Source organism: Parasteatoda tepidariorum, chromosome 12 (genome assembly GCF_982258835.1).
Source record: "Parasteatoda tepidariorum strain Cologne lab strain chromosome 12, Ptep-v5.0, whole genome shotgun sequence".
NCBI classification, from domain to species: Eukaryota; Metazoa; Arthropoda; class Arachnida; order Araneae; family Theridiidae; genus Parasteatoda; species Parasteatoda tepidariorum.
In genome coordinates, this window is record NC_141766.1 from 59,786,411 (window position 1) to 59,800,521 (window position 14,111).

Genomic DNA, 14,111 nt, shown 5'->3' on the forward strand with positions numbered 1-14,111 from the left:
AATAACCAAAGAAGAAAAATTGCAGTGAGCAATTTGAATGTATGTTACCCTTAATTATATTTTCTTGCTATTAGTCTCTACAATGCTTTGAATAGCGAGTTGAACTTACTGCTTTCTATGATGCAATTTTAAATTTCTAATCACGGCCAAATCTAATGGCTGAAGCGCACTTGCGCAATTTGCAGGAAAAAAGAGAGCTTTTACATTTTCCAAAATAATTAGTATCGATGGGTGCGCTGGACATTGGTCGATGAATAGCAAAGTTTTTCGTTTTTGCCTCTTCATAATATTGTCTAGTTTTTCAGTCATCTAGTAAAAATTACGGTCGTCATCCAAGCATTCTTGTTGGCACCCTTTTCTGTATCATTCATGTTGGCAAATGCCGCCTTTTTTTAAAATACACAAGAAAAAATAAAAAATTAAATAAACGTGAACAAAATCTAAAAACCGACGTATAACCGATTCTGTGCGTCGTATAAACGATATATTTTTACATTAAAATGAATAGGAATGATTTGGGACCACACTAAAACGTCGTATAAATGTAAACGTCGTATAAGTGATCGTCGTATAAACGATGCTCCACTGTATATATATATATGTATATATATATATACAGTCAGACCTCGATATAAGGTCACCCCGCATATAAGGTCACTTTTCCAAAGTCCCGACTCACAGAATAGGAATTCTTTGTTACAGATTTTTGGATATATGGTCAAGTTTTCAAAATCATTATCGCTTATAAGGTCAGTTTTATCTAAGGCGAGGGGAGCTCTTTTCTAACAAAAGAGTATTTAACTTCCTTACAATGCAATCACTCCTCTCAAGCTATAGGAAAATGTTGCAGCCAACAAACAAGCTATAATTTCTGAAATTGTTTCACAAGTTGTGGACAGTGAGGACAATGACAGTGATCCTGAGACTGTAGCTGTAACCCAAGTAGAAGCCTTCAATGCAATAAATGTCATACGAAATTTTTTTACAAACCATGAGGGAGCTGAGGAACATTTTGAGAAGTTACAAAATCTAGAAAACATTGTTCGAAAAATGAAACCAAAACCGAGACAGACCTGCATACACGATTATTTTAAATAAGGTAAGATGTATGTATGTACACTTTGAGGAAATTTGTAAACAACTTTATTTTAAATAAAAAAAATTTAAAAATCTAACTTTCTTTAATTATTTACTAATTCTGTTAAAATTTATTGACTTAAATATTTAATTTATGGCTGATCGTTTTCGTTTGTACAGTACAGAATCCGTTATCCGGAAATCAAAAAACCGGAACGAAATTCGATAAATTTCCTCACCATTTTTTTTTTAAAAAAATTTTTTTCCTCATAAGATTTTAGGATTTTTCTTTCTTTTTTGAAAGATGTTCACCTTACCATCATTTTGGAAATAATCATTAGTGTATTACTTCATCGTTTTTTCTTCTTTTTAAGATTATTTCCACAAAAAAAAAATTTTTTTTATTTGGGTTTAACAATAAAAAAACGGCTTTTTGTAGCGATTCAGAAAACCGGAAAAATCAGTTATCCGGAATAGCGATGGTCCCGATTGTTCCGGATAATCGGTTCCCTACTGTATTACCATTTTTAAAAAGTCATGATGTTTACTATTTACGTGCTAAGTTACGAACTGCTAATGAATCGGTTAAAAGATCACTCCGCTTATAAGGTCACTTTTGCGATGTCCCTTAGGGTGATCTTATATTGAGGTCTGACTGTGTGTGTGTGTGTGTGTATATATATATATATATATATATATATATATATATATATATATCAAATAACCAATCAAAAACATTTGGAAAAAGGAGGGGGAGAAAATATTTAAAACTACACTTACAATTAATTTGTAATTTATTTTTAATGATCAAAAATAAAGAAATAATCAGTCACTAAAAGAAAAAACAAACACTTCATTTTTCCACGGCATGAACATTTGAATTTTTTTTTTTCTGAATCGTTTTCATCTTGAGATGAAAAGAATTCAGATAGGAAAGTTTAAGTTTTCATGCTTTGAGGAAAAAAACAAGGTGTTCATCCTTCTTTTCTGTTCCATTTATTTCGTTAACTTTAAGATTCTTTTGAACATTAAAATAAAATTACAAATCAATTGTTGATGTAGTTTTTAAAATTTTTCATAGGCTCATTATGCTAGTGTTACTGATTGTTTATTTGATGTAAGCTTGTATATATAAGACAGACCAAGGTTAGGTTTGTAGGAGGAAGTATACCTGTTTTATGTTGTGGAGAGTAAAACACTCTTGTTGATTATGTTTTTCAAAAGTCATGTGCTGTTTTAATATTTTTTTTCGTGCTTAATAAATGCAGGGTATCTGCTACATTTTAGATTACCAAATCTATGACTTTTCATGACTTTCCACAAATAACTCCAATAATTTTTCATGACTTAGCTAAGTTACTATTTTCTCCACAAAAACAAATCAATAAATTTAAAAAAGCATCATAATAACATTAATTGAAATGATAGGTATAACCAAAACTGTTATACTCTGCATCTTCAGATTTATTGATTTTAAACTTAAAAAACAGAGTAAAGAAAAAGTTGAAGCGATAAAATAGCTGAAAAAAATACAAAATCAAATAACTAAATACTGTCAGATATATGTAGTTTTTTAAAGCTGTTTTATTCCTTCTTTAAAGTAAGTATAAAAAGCCTAAACTAGAATTTTAAATTGATAAAATAAAAAATAAAAAAATAAGTAATAAATAAAGAAATTCTGAAATAATAGAAATTAAGATAATTCACCTCAGAAATGATGTACTTTCCTTCATTTTTTTTAAAGAACCTCATAATTTTTAAAGAACAGGATAAAAAAACTTTATACTTAAATAGAATATGACTATAAGTGGTGATTTTGCTACAAATTTAGATATTTGGAACATCAGAACACTGTGAAGTTAGGAGGGGGGTTTTCCATTTTAAAAATTAAATTTTTTGGCGACCTAAACCCACAGCTTTCCATGATTTTTTTTAAAAAAATAATTCAAATCATGACATTTCATGACAAATTTTGTTCAATACCGAAATTCATGATTTTCCAGGTAAGCAAATATACCCTGTAAATGTCTTTTTGTGAGTTCAAAAATGAGTCCTAAATTGCGCTAGTTTGGCATTTTTCTACTATGCCACAAACTATTACAATAAAATGCCAACCAACAACTGCCAATAAAACGATTGAAACACCCCAATAAAACGATTGAAACACCCCATGGATTTATGATGGTATCAGCAAAAATCAAGTGAATCAATAAGTGATAACTCAATTCATATTTCATATGCCTTAATCATATAAGAGATTTAAAAACCTTGAAAAAATCAATAACAATAATTAACAAAAATATTATCGAAACACCCACAGATTTGAGATTGGATCCAGTGGGCTGAAAAGTGATCACTCAAATGGAGAATTCGAAATTTCCATGCCTTAACATCATATAAAAAATATTATATAATATATATATATATAATTGATTTTATTTTATATAATAAGAGGAACAATATTAATATTGAATTGGTTTAATAATTCCTTTGTTTCAAATCGGAATTTCAAAGTGTCATATTTCCTAACATCGATTAAATTAATAGCATCGAGCATGTAAACATTAATACGTCAGATGATTTTTTTTTTATTAAAAATGCAAACAATATTTTAAATGTTCAGAATTAGTTCTTGCATAATGAATTGTACATTATTGTTACATCCATGGCAATTCTTGACAATATTTACTTAACTTATATTTGACTTATGTTGTTAGTTAGTTTGAAATTATATTTTGCTCATATAAATCTACAAAAAAAATATTCCTCATGAATGAACGAGAACTCCTTGAGAAAAAGGGGATGTTGATGGTAATGGGAAAATAGAGGTTTCATTCATGAGATTTTGCAATTAAAATTTTAGAATAGCAGTGCTCCTCAGAAAACTTTAACAAAATGTAAATTTTTGATTAGCAAAAGTACATAAATTAAGTCTTGAGATTTGCAGCCTTCCATACATCAACGGTCTTGAGATTAACAGAATTCCGCGAATTAGAGGGAAATTACACATCACCAAATAATACAAAATGAAGTAGATAGTGACTGTGAGGAACTTAACGTTGCGACACAATGTGTATCCGGGGGGAAAAATTAAATGATCTAATAAAATGAAGTCATTTTTCAAAAGTTCCTGCAAGAAGTAAAATTTGTGTTTAGGCAAAAAAATGGTCAAAACAATAAGTTTGTATCAGCTTTTTTTTATTTGGTGCAGATCGGTGCAGGTTTGGGACCCCTGTAATATGTTATTTTGATTGATTCAAATTAACTTAAACCATATTAAACTAAGCGTGAATGATCATCTGTTAGTCTAGTGGTGAAAAGATTTCATTGATTTAAACCAGTACAAAAAAGAGGATAAAAAGATTAAATGGGACTGAATAACATACCTGAAACATTTTAGCATAGAGTCGATGAAAAAATGAATCCATAGCATCTTCAAGATCTACACCTCCAGTAGCATAATATTTCTCAAGATCATCAAACATTGATGAAAACAAATATGCATTTTGTTCATATAACTGACCATATGTTCTTACAAACATATCATGGAAACTTTTCCTAGAAACTTTCAGCAACTCTCTGAAAAATTCTGCAAGAAAAATAGACTAATTTAAAATAATATAATTTTTTTTTTTTATTATCACAATATTTATTTAATGCAGTGTGCATAAAGAAAATTCTAAGAAACTTAAAATTTCTAGAACTGTTCCAGCGTATCAAAAATATTTTCCACTAAAACAGAAAACTAGTTCTTCCTACAACTCACAACAATTTTTCAACCTAAAAAGGTGCCAGTACATAGAAAAATTGAGCTAAATGGGAAAAAAGGAAAACCGTTAATAAAAAAAAGGACAAAGTATTTCTCTAAGAAATATTTATATTTAATACAAAAATAACTTTAATGCAACTATATTTCAGAAATAATACATAAAAATATATACAGAATTGAGGAAAGTATTATATTGTAAATTAATGCGAACTGAAAAAAATTTAGACAATTGTAAGTTTAATTATTGAGTTTAATCCTTTAAAAAACTATAAACTTTACAATCAGAAAGCAAAGTTATTTATAAAAAGAAATGCTTGTTAATACTTCTTCCATAAAATATTTTTGTTAAAATTTATAATCAGGCTCAAAATTTTGTTAATAGAATTAATAAAGAAAAGCTTTAACAATTTCAAACTAGAAATACGGTGAATATACAGCAATTAAATATATTTGTACAAAAATAATCTTGTGGATAGTCGATCGTTTTTATTTTAAAAAATACTCATGATTCTTAAATTGTTAATTGGGATAAATTAATTTTAAGACAAGACATAAATTTTGAAAATGCAAGGTTCCATTCGCAAAATTTACTTAATTTGCATGAAATAGAAAATAAGTGTAAGATCAATAGATTCCTCACTTAAAAAACCATAACTATAAAATTAACAGTAGTTTTTTTTTTCTCTGTAAAATCTATCAAATTCTACAATTTTGAAACAACAAATACTGAAGGAAAAATTGCATGCATATTACTGCATAGAATTAGTAGATGATTTATAAGAACAAAATTTGGCAACTTCAAAATCACAAGGTTTTATCAATATTAATTTAAAAAAATAAATTGAAAAGATTTCAAAGAGATAAAAATCTGTGGTGTGTCACAAAACTTTAAAAGTGCTAATTGAAAAATTAAAATAAAAGAATGAGCTATTTGATTTCAATTATTAGTTTCAATGCTAGGTACCTAATTTGTGAAAAATCAATAATTTAAATGCTCTCTTACAATTTCCAAATCATGCGGGGAAATTGCATAACTGTTTTTTATTTCTATGAAAACTATGAATTTCTATTTCAAACTACAATTGTACATTAGTAACTAAATGATAAATAAAAAAAATAGTAACATCCATTTTTACTGTGAACTTCTGCATTTCAAAATGGCTGAGAGAATATAATTCTGAAACTTAGATTTAAAAAAATTAATAAATAAAATAAAATTAAGGAAAAAACATGTGAGAGTAAATTTACATCTAGTGAATTTACTCAAACTATGAGACCACTAGCTGTTGTCGCATGGCACAATTTTTCTTTTGTGAAAGCGTACATGCTGAAATATGCTGAGATAACTTTTTTCAGAATGTTTGGACTAAATAAAGGAGCCCAATATGAAAATTGACTCAATGCAACAAAATGGTGGCTCAAATGATGTCTTCTAACTTTTATCATTTATGAGCCAATTTTTAGTTTTGGATATAATAGGAAAGAATAGGTGAGAAAAATATAATAAAACTATTAAAATGCAATAAATATATACACACATCTTTAAAATTTGCATTGAAAACTTTTGGGTTAATTTTTTTACAAACTTCAAGAATTTTTTACAGTTAAGGCACAAGTTTTAACTCTATTTTTTCACACTGTTTTGTGTTTAATATCATAAACTTCAGCATAAAAAAAAGAGGGCATATTTGGTTCTGGTCATTAAAAAAAAATGGTTTTTAGTAAAAATATTTCAAGATTTCAGAGCATTTCAAGTTTCCTTGACCTCAAATTCTTTCATACAGTTGACTCGCGTTATAACGACCCCATCGGGACTGTCCTAATCTGGTCGTTATATCAAATGGTCTCTATATCAAAATGAGCAAATTTCCTTTGAAAATCGGTCACATAATGGTTTTAAACGTCATAATGCATGCATATACTATTTGTGGTGTACATGTTATAAACCAAAAAAGGATAGGATACATTAATAAAACATAGTGACATTTTAACAATTGACTTACAAGTGTTAACAATTAAGAATTTTATTTTAAAGTACAGATTAAAAAACATAGTATGACAAAAAAAACTAGTTTCTAATGAATTAATTTTTCGATGTACATAATTTGTGGTATATATAAAGAATTTTTTTTTATGTACATAATCTGCAGAATTATAAAGAAGAGTAAACCGAGGAACATAAACGAGGCTTCATTAAACGAAGACATTAATTTTTTGATGTGCATTAATTTGTTGAAGTTACATGTTTTAAGTTTTTGTAAAAAAATCGGAAATTGATGTTTGTCGTAATTTTGAGCTCTGGAAAAACGCTATTTCCACACTGTTAATTTTCTCCAAATGGTCATCTGAATTTAGGTCACACTCAAAAAAATCCCTTAGTGTGTTTATTGCTTTTGCAGCTTGTTTAATTGAAGGCCTTTCCTTCGGCAAAACACTAATTTCCTCGTCAGGTGAAGCCTCGTCCATATCTTTATTTAACAATCCATTTAAAATCTCCTTCTCTGTTAATTCCTCTGTACATTGTACATCATCGTCGACTTTTGCATATTCGTCAAAGTTGTTCATGGCATCACTCAAACTTACATACGAGGAAAATTCCTTCAATATTTCATCGTCTAGGTCATCTAAGTGATCCATGTCCTCGCCACACGGATTTTCCTTTTTACAAAATCCTGCTGATCGGAAAGAGTTCTTGATGGTGTTTACTGAAATTTCTTTCCAAGCGGTTTCTACAGTTCGTAGAGCAACCAGCAGATCATCAAATTTCATGTTGTTTTCCACATGAAATAAAATTTTGCGAATCAACATTCTCCTGTAGATTCTTTTGAAGCTGTGGATCACACCTTGATCCATTGGTTGGGGCTCTGATGTCGCATTTGGGGGAAGGTACTCCACTTTTATGGCCTTCAAATTTTTAATTTCCTTTGAATGCGCAGTGCAATTGTCGACAATTATCAAAATTTTTCTGTTCTGTTGATACATTTTTTTATCAAGGATTTGAAGCCATTCTTCGAACAGCGAACCCGTCATCCAAGCCTTCTTGTTGGCACGATATGCCACAGGTAAAGATTTTACACCCTTAAAACAGCAGGGACGCTGCAAATTACCAATTACAAGCAATAGTAATTTCTCATTACCTGACATATTCGCTCCAAGCAGAACAGTTATTCTTTGTTTGGACCGCGAAATTCTTCTGCATGTTTCACCTTTTAAAAGTAAAGATCTATCAGGTAAAAGTTTATAAAAAAGTGCAGTTTCAACTGCATTAAAAATATCGTTCTCACTATAGTTTTCCGTAATTTTTTTAAAAGTTTCTTCCTGGAATATACGACAGTATCTTTGTTTACTGAAGAGCTTTCCCCGCATATTTTTTTGGACACTATTTCATGCCGATGCTTAAAGTTCTGAAGCCATCCATCGGAAGCTTTGAAGGATTCATTGGGATAGAGTTTTTCAAAAAAAAAACTGTTGCCTTTTCTTTTAAAGCGTTTCCATCCAGAGGAATGTTCTTGCTGCGCATGCCTTTGATCCAATCTAAAAGGGGGTTTTCAAGAAGAGGGAATTTTCCATCTCTGAGTCGCATTCTTTCTGGTGCAACGTTTAAAATGGATTTTCTGTTCTTCACTATTGTGAACAGAGTGCTCTTAGGTATTCCAAATTTTTCATCGATTTCAGTTTTAGGCATGAGTTTCTCGTCGATGCATTCTAAAATTTTTCTTTTCACATGAATAAATAAAGCACAACATTTAGCTACTAAAGGTGGCATTTTTATCAAATGACAAATCAGCGTGTTGAAATGCAAACTTGCAAAATTAAGTTGCACTTTAATCAAATGCAAAAACCTTTTCCAGTTAAAAACAAAATGAAACGGAAAAGGGGAGGCAAAGAGGTGGGGATGTCGGCAATGGGAGATGGGGGGGGGCAAGAGTAAACTAACTCACCCGATTCGACAGCTCATACTCAATGCTCGATGGCGTTTGTTGTCTACACACCCCCATAGTAGCCAACTGAAATCGCTTTGTCTTGACGCCGTGTGAGACCTTCGGATTCTAGGAAACAGGTGGTGTGCTTGTTCAAGGTCAACCATTCAACCCCACTTTCCAATAGGAAGTTAGAAAAGAGTGGTGTTCAAATTCAGAGAGGGTCGTTATATTAAGAGTTGAATTTTTTTACGGTCGTTATAGCAAGAGTAAAATAACGTTATCTTTTATGGATGTGAATTGGGACTCCTTCACAGGGTCGTTATATCATGTGGGACGTTCTATCACAGGGTCGTTATAACGCGAGTCTACTGTATAATGTTAAATGGCATATTTTTAATCATAAAAAGATCAAAAGGTTTTTAAATAATAAAAAAAGAAATTCTATGATTAAAATAGGTGTTAAATACGGTGAGATGATCTTGGGGTTTAATCATTACAAAACGCCTTTAACATAAAATATATTTAATAACAACAGGGTGCGTAGCCAAATCTTTGAATCAAAAATAAGCACTTAACAAAAATTTTCAAGCACTCAAAAAATTCATATTCAATCAATGATATTATTGAAAAACAAAAACTTTTTATAAACAGTTTTAGCGTTAAAAAAAACCCAAAAAGAAACGGGCGTAAATCGAAACAATCAGTACTTTCCCACATCACCGAGTGAATTCAACTTGACCCTGAACTCAGAACAAAACTACCCTTACCCCTACGTCAAAAAAAGTGTTAGAAGTAAAATAAAATAAACAAGAACAAAAATAAAATAAATTAAAAAGAAAAACATTTCATAAGGATCTGATATTCTCTATCCGAATTGGAGCACTCGGGTTTCGGTTACAGGTGTGCGCAAGTCATAACGTGGGTACGACATGAAGTCCGCGTGAATGATTACGTAGCAAACTCCCCATTTTTCGTGAAATGCATGGGATCCACCAGATATCACTGAAGGGAAGGAAAAAAAATTATTCGAAAAAAAGCACTTTTGAAAAACGCCAGCTGAAAAAAGCACCTTTAAAAGATTTTAAAAACGAAATCCCAAAAAAAGCACCTTTAAGTACTTTTTACAAACGCTACGCACCCTGAACAAACACGGATGATGGTAATGATACAGTGGAATGGAAGAAACTGATTATAATTAATTATATGATTTCACATTACTGCGCAGAGCGCCATCTGTTTAGTTTCAGATATTATTATTACTTACATTGATATATTATTAACAATAGGTTACCTTGTAATGTTACTCAAGGTTTTTGACATTTAACAGTTTTATCTAGTTTTAACCCTTAGGTCAAGAGTCCCAGTTTGATATAGCTCTTGACAATTGTCAAAAATTGAAATTTTGGTGCAGAAATTCACAATTTTTTATAAACATTAAATAATTATAAATAAAAATGAGTAAAATTGCAATTTTTATAATTTGTTGATTTATTTATTGAAAATAAAAATACAAACACAATAATCCAAATAAAAAAAACACTTAAACACAAATCTTGTTCATTATGTCTAAAATCAATTTTTATTTTACTTTTATTATAAAGTCCTCCTTTCCCCAAAATATGCGAAAACATAATACTAGGTAGTTTCCAAGCCCACTCAACTCTATGTTTCTTTCTAATAAATAAGACTGTAGAAAGTGTAATTTTATATTTCAAAATACAGTAGGGAACCGATTATCCGGAACAATCGGGACCATCGCTATTCCGGATAACTGATTTTTCCGGTTTTCTAAATTCCTACAAAAAGCAGTTTTTTTTATTGTTAAACCCAACTGAAAAAAATAATATTTGGAAATAATCTTAAAAAGAAGAAAACACGAGGTAATACACTAATGATTATTTCCAAAATGATAGTAAGGTAAACATCTTTCCAAAAAGAAAGAAAAATCCTAAAATCTTATGAGGAAAAAAAAAATTCTAAAACTGGCGGGAAAATGTATCGAATTTGGTTCCGGTTTTTTGGTTTTCCGGTTTTCTGATTTCCGGATAACGGGTTCTGTACTGTACCAAATTTGAACAAAAATGATCGAATAGTTTCTGAAATGCCAATTTTTTAAAAAGTTGTATATTTAAAATTACATTCTTTAAAATGATGCAAAAATTCTATACCTTACACCTTAAAAATCTTTTTTACTATTATTAAATAAAATAATAAAAAATCATTTTATTATTAGAAATATTATTAGTTCTTATTAGAAAGTACAACATTTTCAAAATTCTAAAATTACACTCATTTTAAAACCAATTTAGAAAATGTGGGAATATAACTGAGGAATTATTTTTAATTTAAACTAATTCTTTTAAAAATATTAAAATTAAGAATTTTGTACATTTTGAGTATCTTAAAAGCGATGCAAATAATTGTGAATGCCCTTTTTATGATAGATGCCCTTTTTTAAGGGCAGGGGTGATTGTGAGTCCAAGTCAAAATTACGGAAAATTCCTTGAGTTAAAAAATAAATAAAAAAACAGTTTAAATTGAAAAATTAGGAAAAAATTTAAACAAGGTTTTTTTTTTCATTTTTCTCAATATTTCTTAGTTTACTTAAAATATATTTAAAATTTTACACATACCTATACCATTTACACATACCTGGAGAAGTAATTAAAATTTACAAATATGTCTTTCTTTCTTGAGTTTATGATTATAAACTATTTACTGATAAAAAATAAATATTAATCATGAATATAAGCTAATAAGGTATATCTCCGACTCTCCCTTACAAACAAATAAAATAAACTGTGTTTTTAAGTTCCACCTCTGAAAATTTGGAAACTTCTGCGATCAATGATTTTTTGAAACGTCTGGACCTTCGATCTCCGGAAACTTCCAGATTACTGCTTGCGAAAATTCCGGAAATCCGGATTTTTTCCGGAGCACAATCAGCCCTGTAAGGGGAAAAGCACCTTTTTTAATTTCTAATGCCCTACCTTTTTTTAGGTCTAGAATGAACCCTGTAAAATTAATAATCTATGAAGATATCAAACTTATTCATTTTATGACAGAGTTATTTATTTTGTATTTAATCTATTTTGGTCAGATGCAAAACTTTTTTCGTAGAAGTAATAAATTTTGCTCATTGTCTTGAAATGGTGTATATCATGCAATAGATATTTTTCATTATCATTTATGGAAATTTTGGCTGTTTTAAAAAGTTTTTATAATAAAAAAATATATAAATTTTAAAAGTTGAAGAAAAACCTTAATAAAAATTAGCAAAAATCTAAAAATAATTTTAAAATAATATAAAAAATTTCTTTTATTGTCAACCTTTGGTTCGAAGCCTGCAACCTGTTAAATGAAAAATTCAAAGGCATTTCCACAATAATCGTAACATGCATCACAAACAACTAAGATTTACAATGGACACCTCATAACTGCCCCATCATGTATTTACACAAATAACTAATCACACAACTAATAACAAATAACTAATTACACAAATAATAAATTCCGAACAGTCTCCTTGAACAATTTTTTATTTTTTTAATGATAAAAGTCTAAAAAATTTGGAATTTTAATAAATTGGAAATTCCTACAAAAGAATCTGATCTTTGTATATAAGTTGTTTTGCAATTGGCACATTGTTAAATTAGGTTTAGTAATAGATAGAATTAGTAAATATATATACCAACCATCAAACAAATGAGACTGAGTTTCAAACAAATCTCTTAATTCTCCAATAGTGAGAAACAACAGTTTGTCAAATTCAGCTCGACTATGAGTACTTAACTTGTGTTCCATTTCTTCAGTGCAACAAGTCAGTCCTCTTTCACAAATTCGTAAATGTTCTCCTGCAAAAACAGTAAAAATTAACATTTCAAAAAAACTGATCACTAAGAACAAACTAGTTTATCTTACAAAAAATTAAACAAATCTCAAACTTTATCTTTCCAAATTTGATCAAAAGGAGTTCAATGCTTATTAAAACCATGTAATATCTGAAGAATAAATAATAAAAAGTGACTAATTTTATATATAATACTCTTCAACTCAACACATTCAAAAATATTTACATAATAAAATTATGCATTGTAGAATTGGTTTAGTATGTGGCTGCACCAGTTTTTTGGAAGTACTTATTTTCACACCAATATTGGCAATAATAACTGCCATTATGATGTTTGGATTATACTCGTGTTCACCCAAATAAATGTGATGTAATGATCAGGAGAGTAGGAGGATAAAAGGTATAAACTTAATAGTTTCACTGTTTCTTCCCCCAGTTTAAGTTCAATTGTTCAGTATAAATTTGCCCTAATCTAGAGATATGTGCAGTGGAAAAAAAAGACATTTCAGCAGGAATTCAAACATTCATTAAATAAAATGATTGAGAATATTTACAGATCACAAAACATAATCAAACAAGAAAACATGTAATAGCACTTGATTTCTTAAGAAACCAGTGGCCTTCTAGGAATGTACCATTATAATAACCAGAGCAAGTTTAATAATATAGGGTGTGTTGCTGACCTGTGCCTGTTAAGGCAGAGGGGTGCGGTTGTCATGTTTTCCAGTGGCGCCATCTATGTCTAAAGAATTCGACTTCTTCCACATCCATATGTCACGCCCATTTATAGGGTGGACCCATTCATTCATCCACAGATCGTAATTTTGACCTGAATTAGAGAACGATCAATCTCCAATACAGTACCCCTAGAGGTACTGATTTGTTATGGGAACATGGAGGACTGTGCTACCCGACAGATTTAATGTGCATCAGTCACCAGTTTGGCCGGCAGGGTTCGAACCCCCGAACTCTCTGACATGGGCCTAACACCCTATCAACCAGGCTATCCCAGTCCCTAAGATGTACATAAGATAAATATTTTTAAAAAAAGGCTTTCTGGATTTTGCTGTTAAAATTATAATAGGAAATAAAAGGTTTTCTCTTTTGTTTTGTAAAATAAGTCTTAATGACATTTTAATAAATAAATATAAAAAGGGTTTTCTTTTCTAAATTTTATTGTTGAAATTATTATAAGAAATAAAAGATTTTCTCTTTAGCTTTGTGAAATGAGTCTTGGTGACATTTTAACATGCATTTTAACTTACATGTGTGATGTTGTAACCTACATACGTTCAATTGGTCTTTTTGTAACTGGTAGATCTTTCATAGGTCATGAACATCATTCCTTTTCGTTAATACTTGAGTCCAAGTTTAAACTTATTGTATTGTATTCTTTTTGCTAATTTTCAGTTGTCAGATTATGTTGTGTTATTATACGTCTAAACGTTTTAAAATCAACTTATTTAATCAAACAATCTTTTTTTAGAAATAC

General features: G+C 29.6%; 1 protein-coding gene across 2 annotated transcripts in view; it reads right to left on the bottom strand.

Annotated features, from left to right (window-relative positions):
* The window catches only part of LOC107449382 (glypican-6), a 51,503-nt gene that overhangs the window by 22,009 nt on the left and 15,383 nt on the right, over nucleotides 1-14,111 (bottom strand). For both annotated transcript variants that reach the window (XM_087155992.1, XM_016064891.4), the window contains exons 2-3: nucleotides 12,465-12,623; nucleotides 4,464-4,666 (exon numbers count right to left, since the gene is read on the bottom strand). In XM_087155992.1, the coding sequence (XP_087012118.1) occupies nucleotides 4,464-4,666; nucleotides 12,465-12,573 (312 nt within the window). In that variant the 5' untranslated portion in view covers nucleotides 12,574-12,623. The remainder of the gene's footprint in view (nucleotides 1-4,463; nucleotides 4,667-12,464; nucleotides 12,624-14,111) is intronic.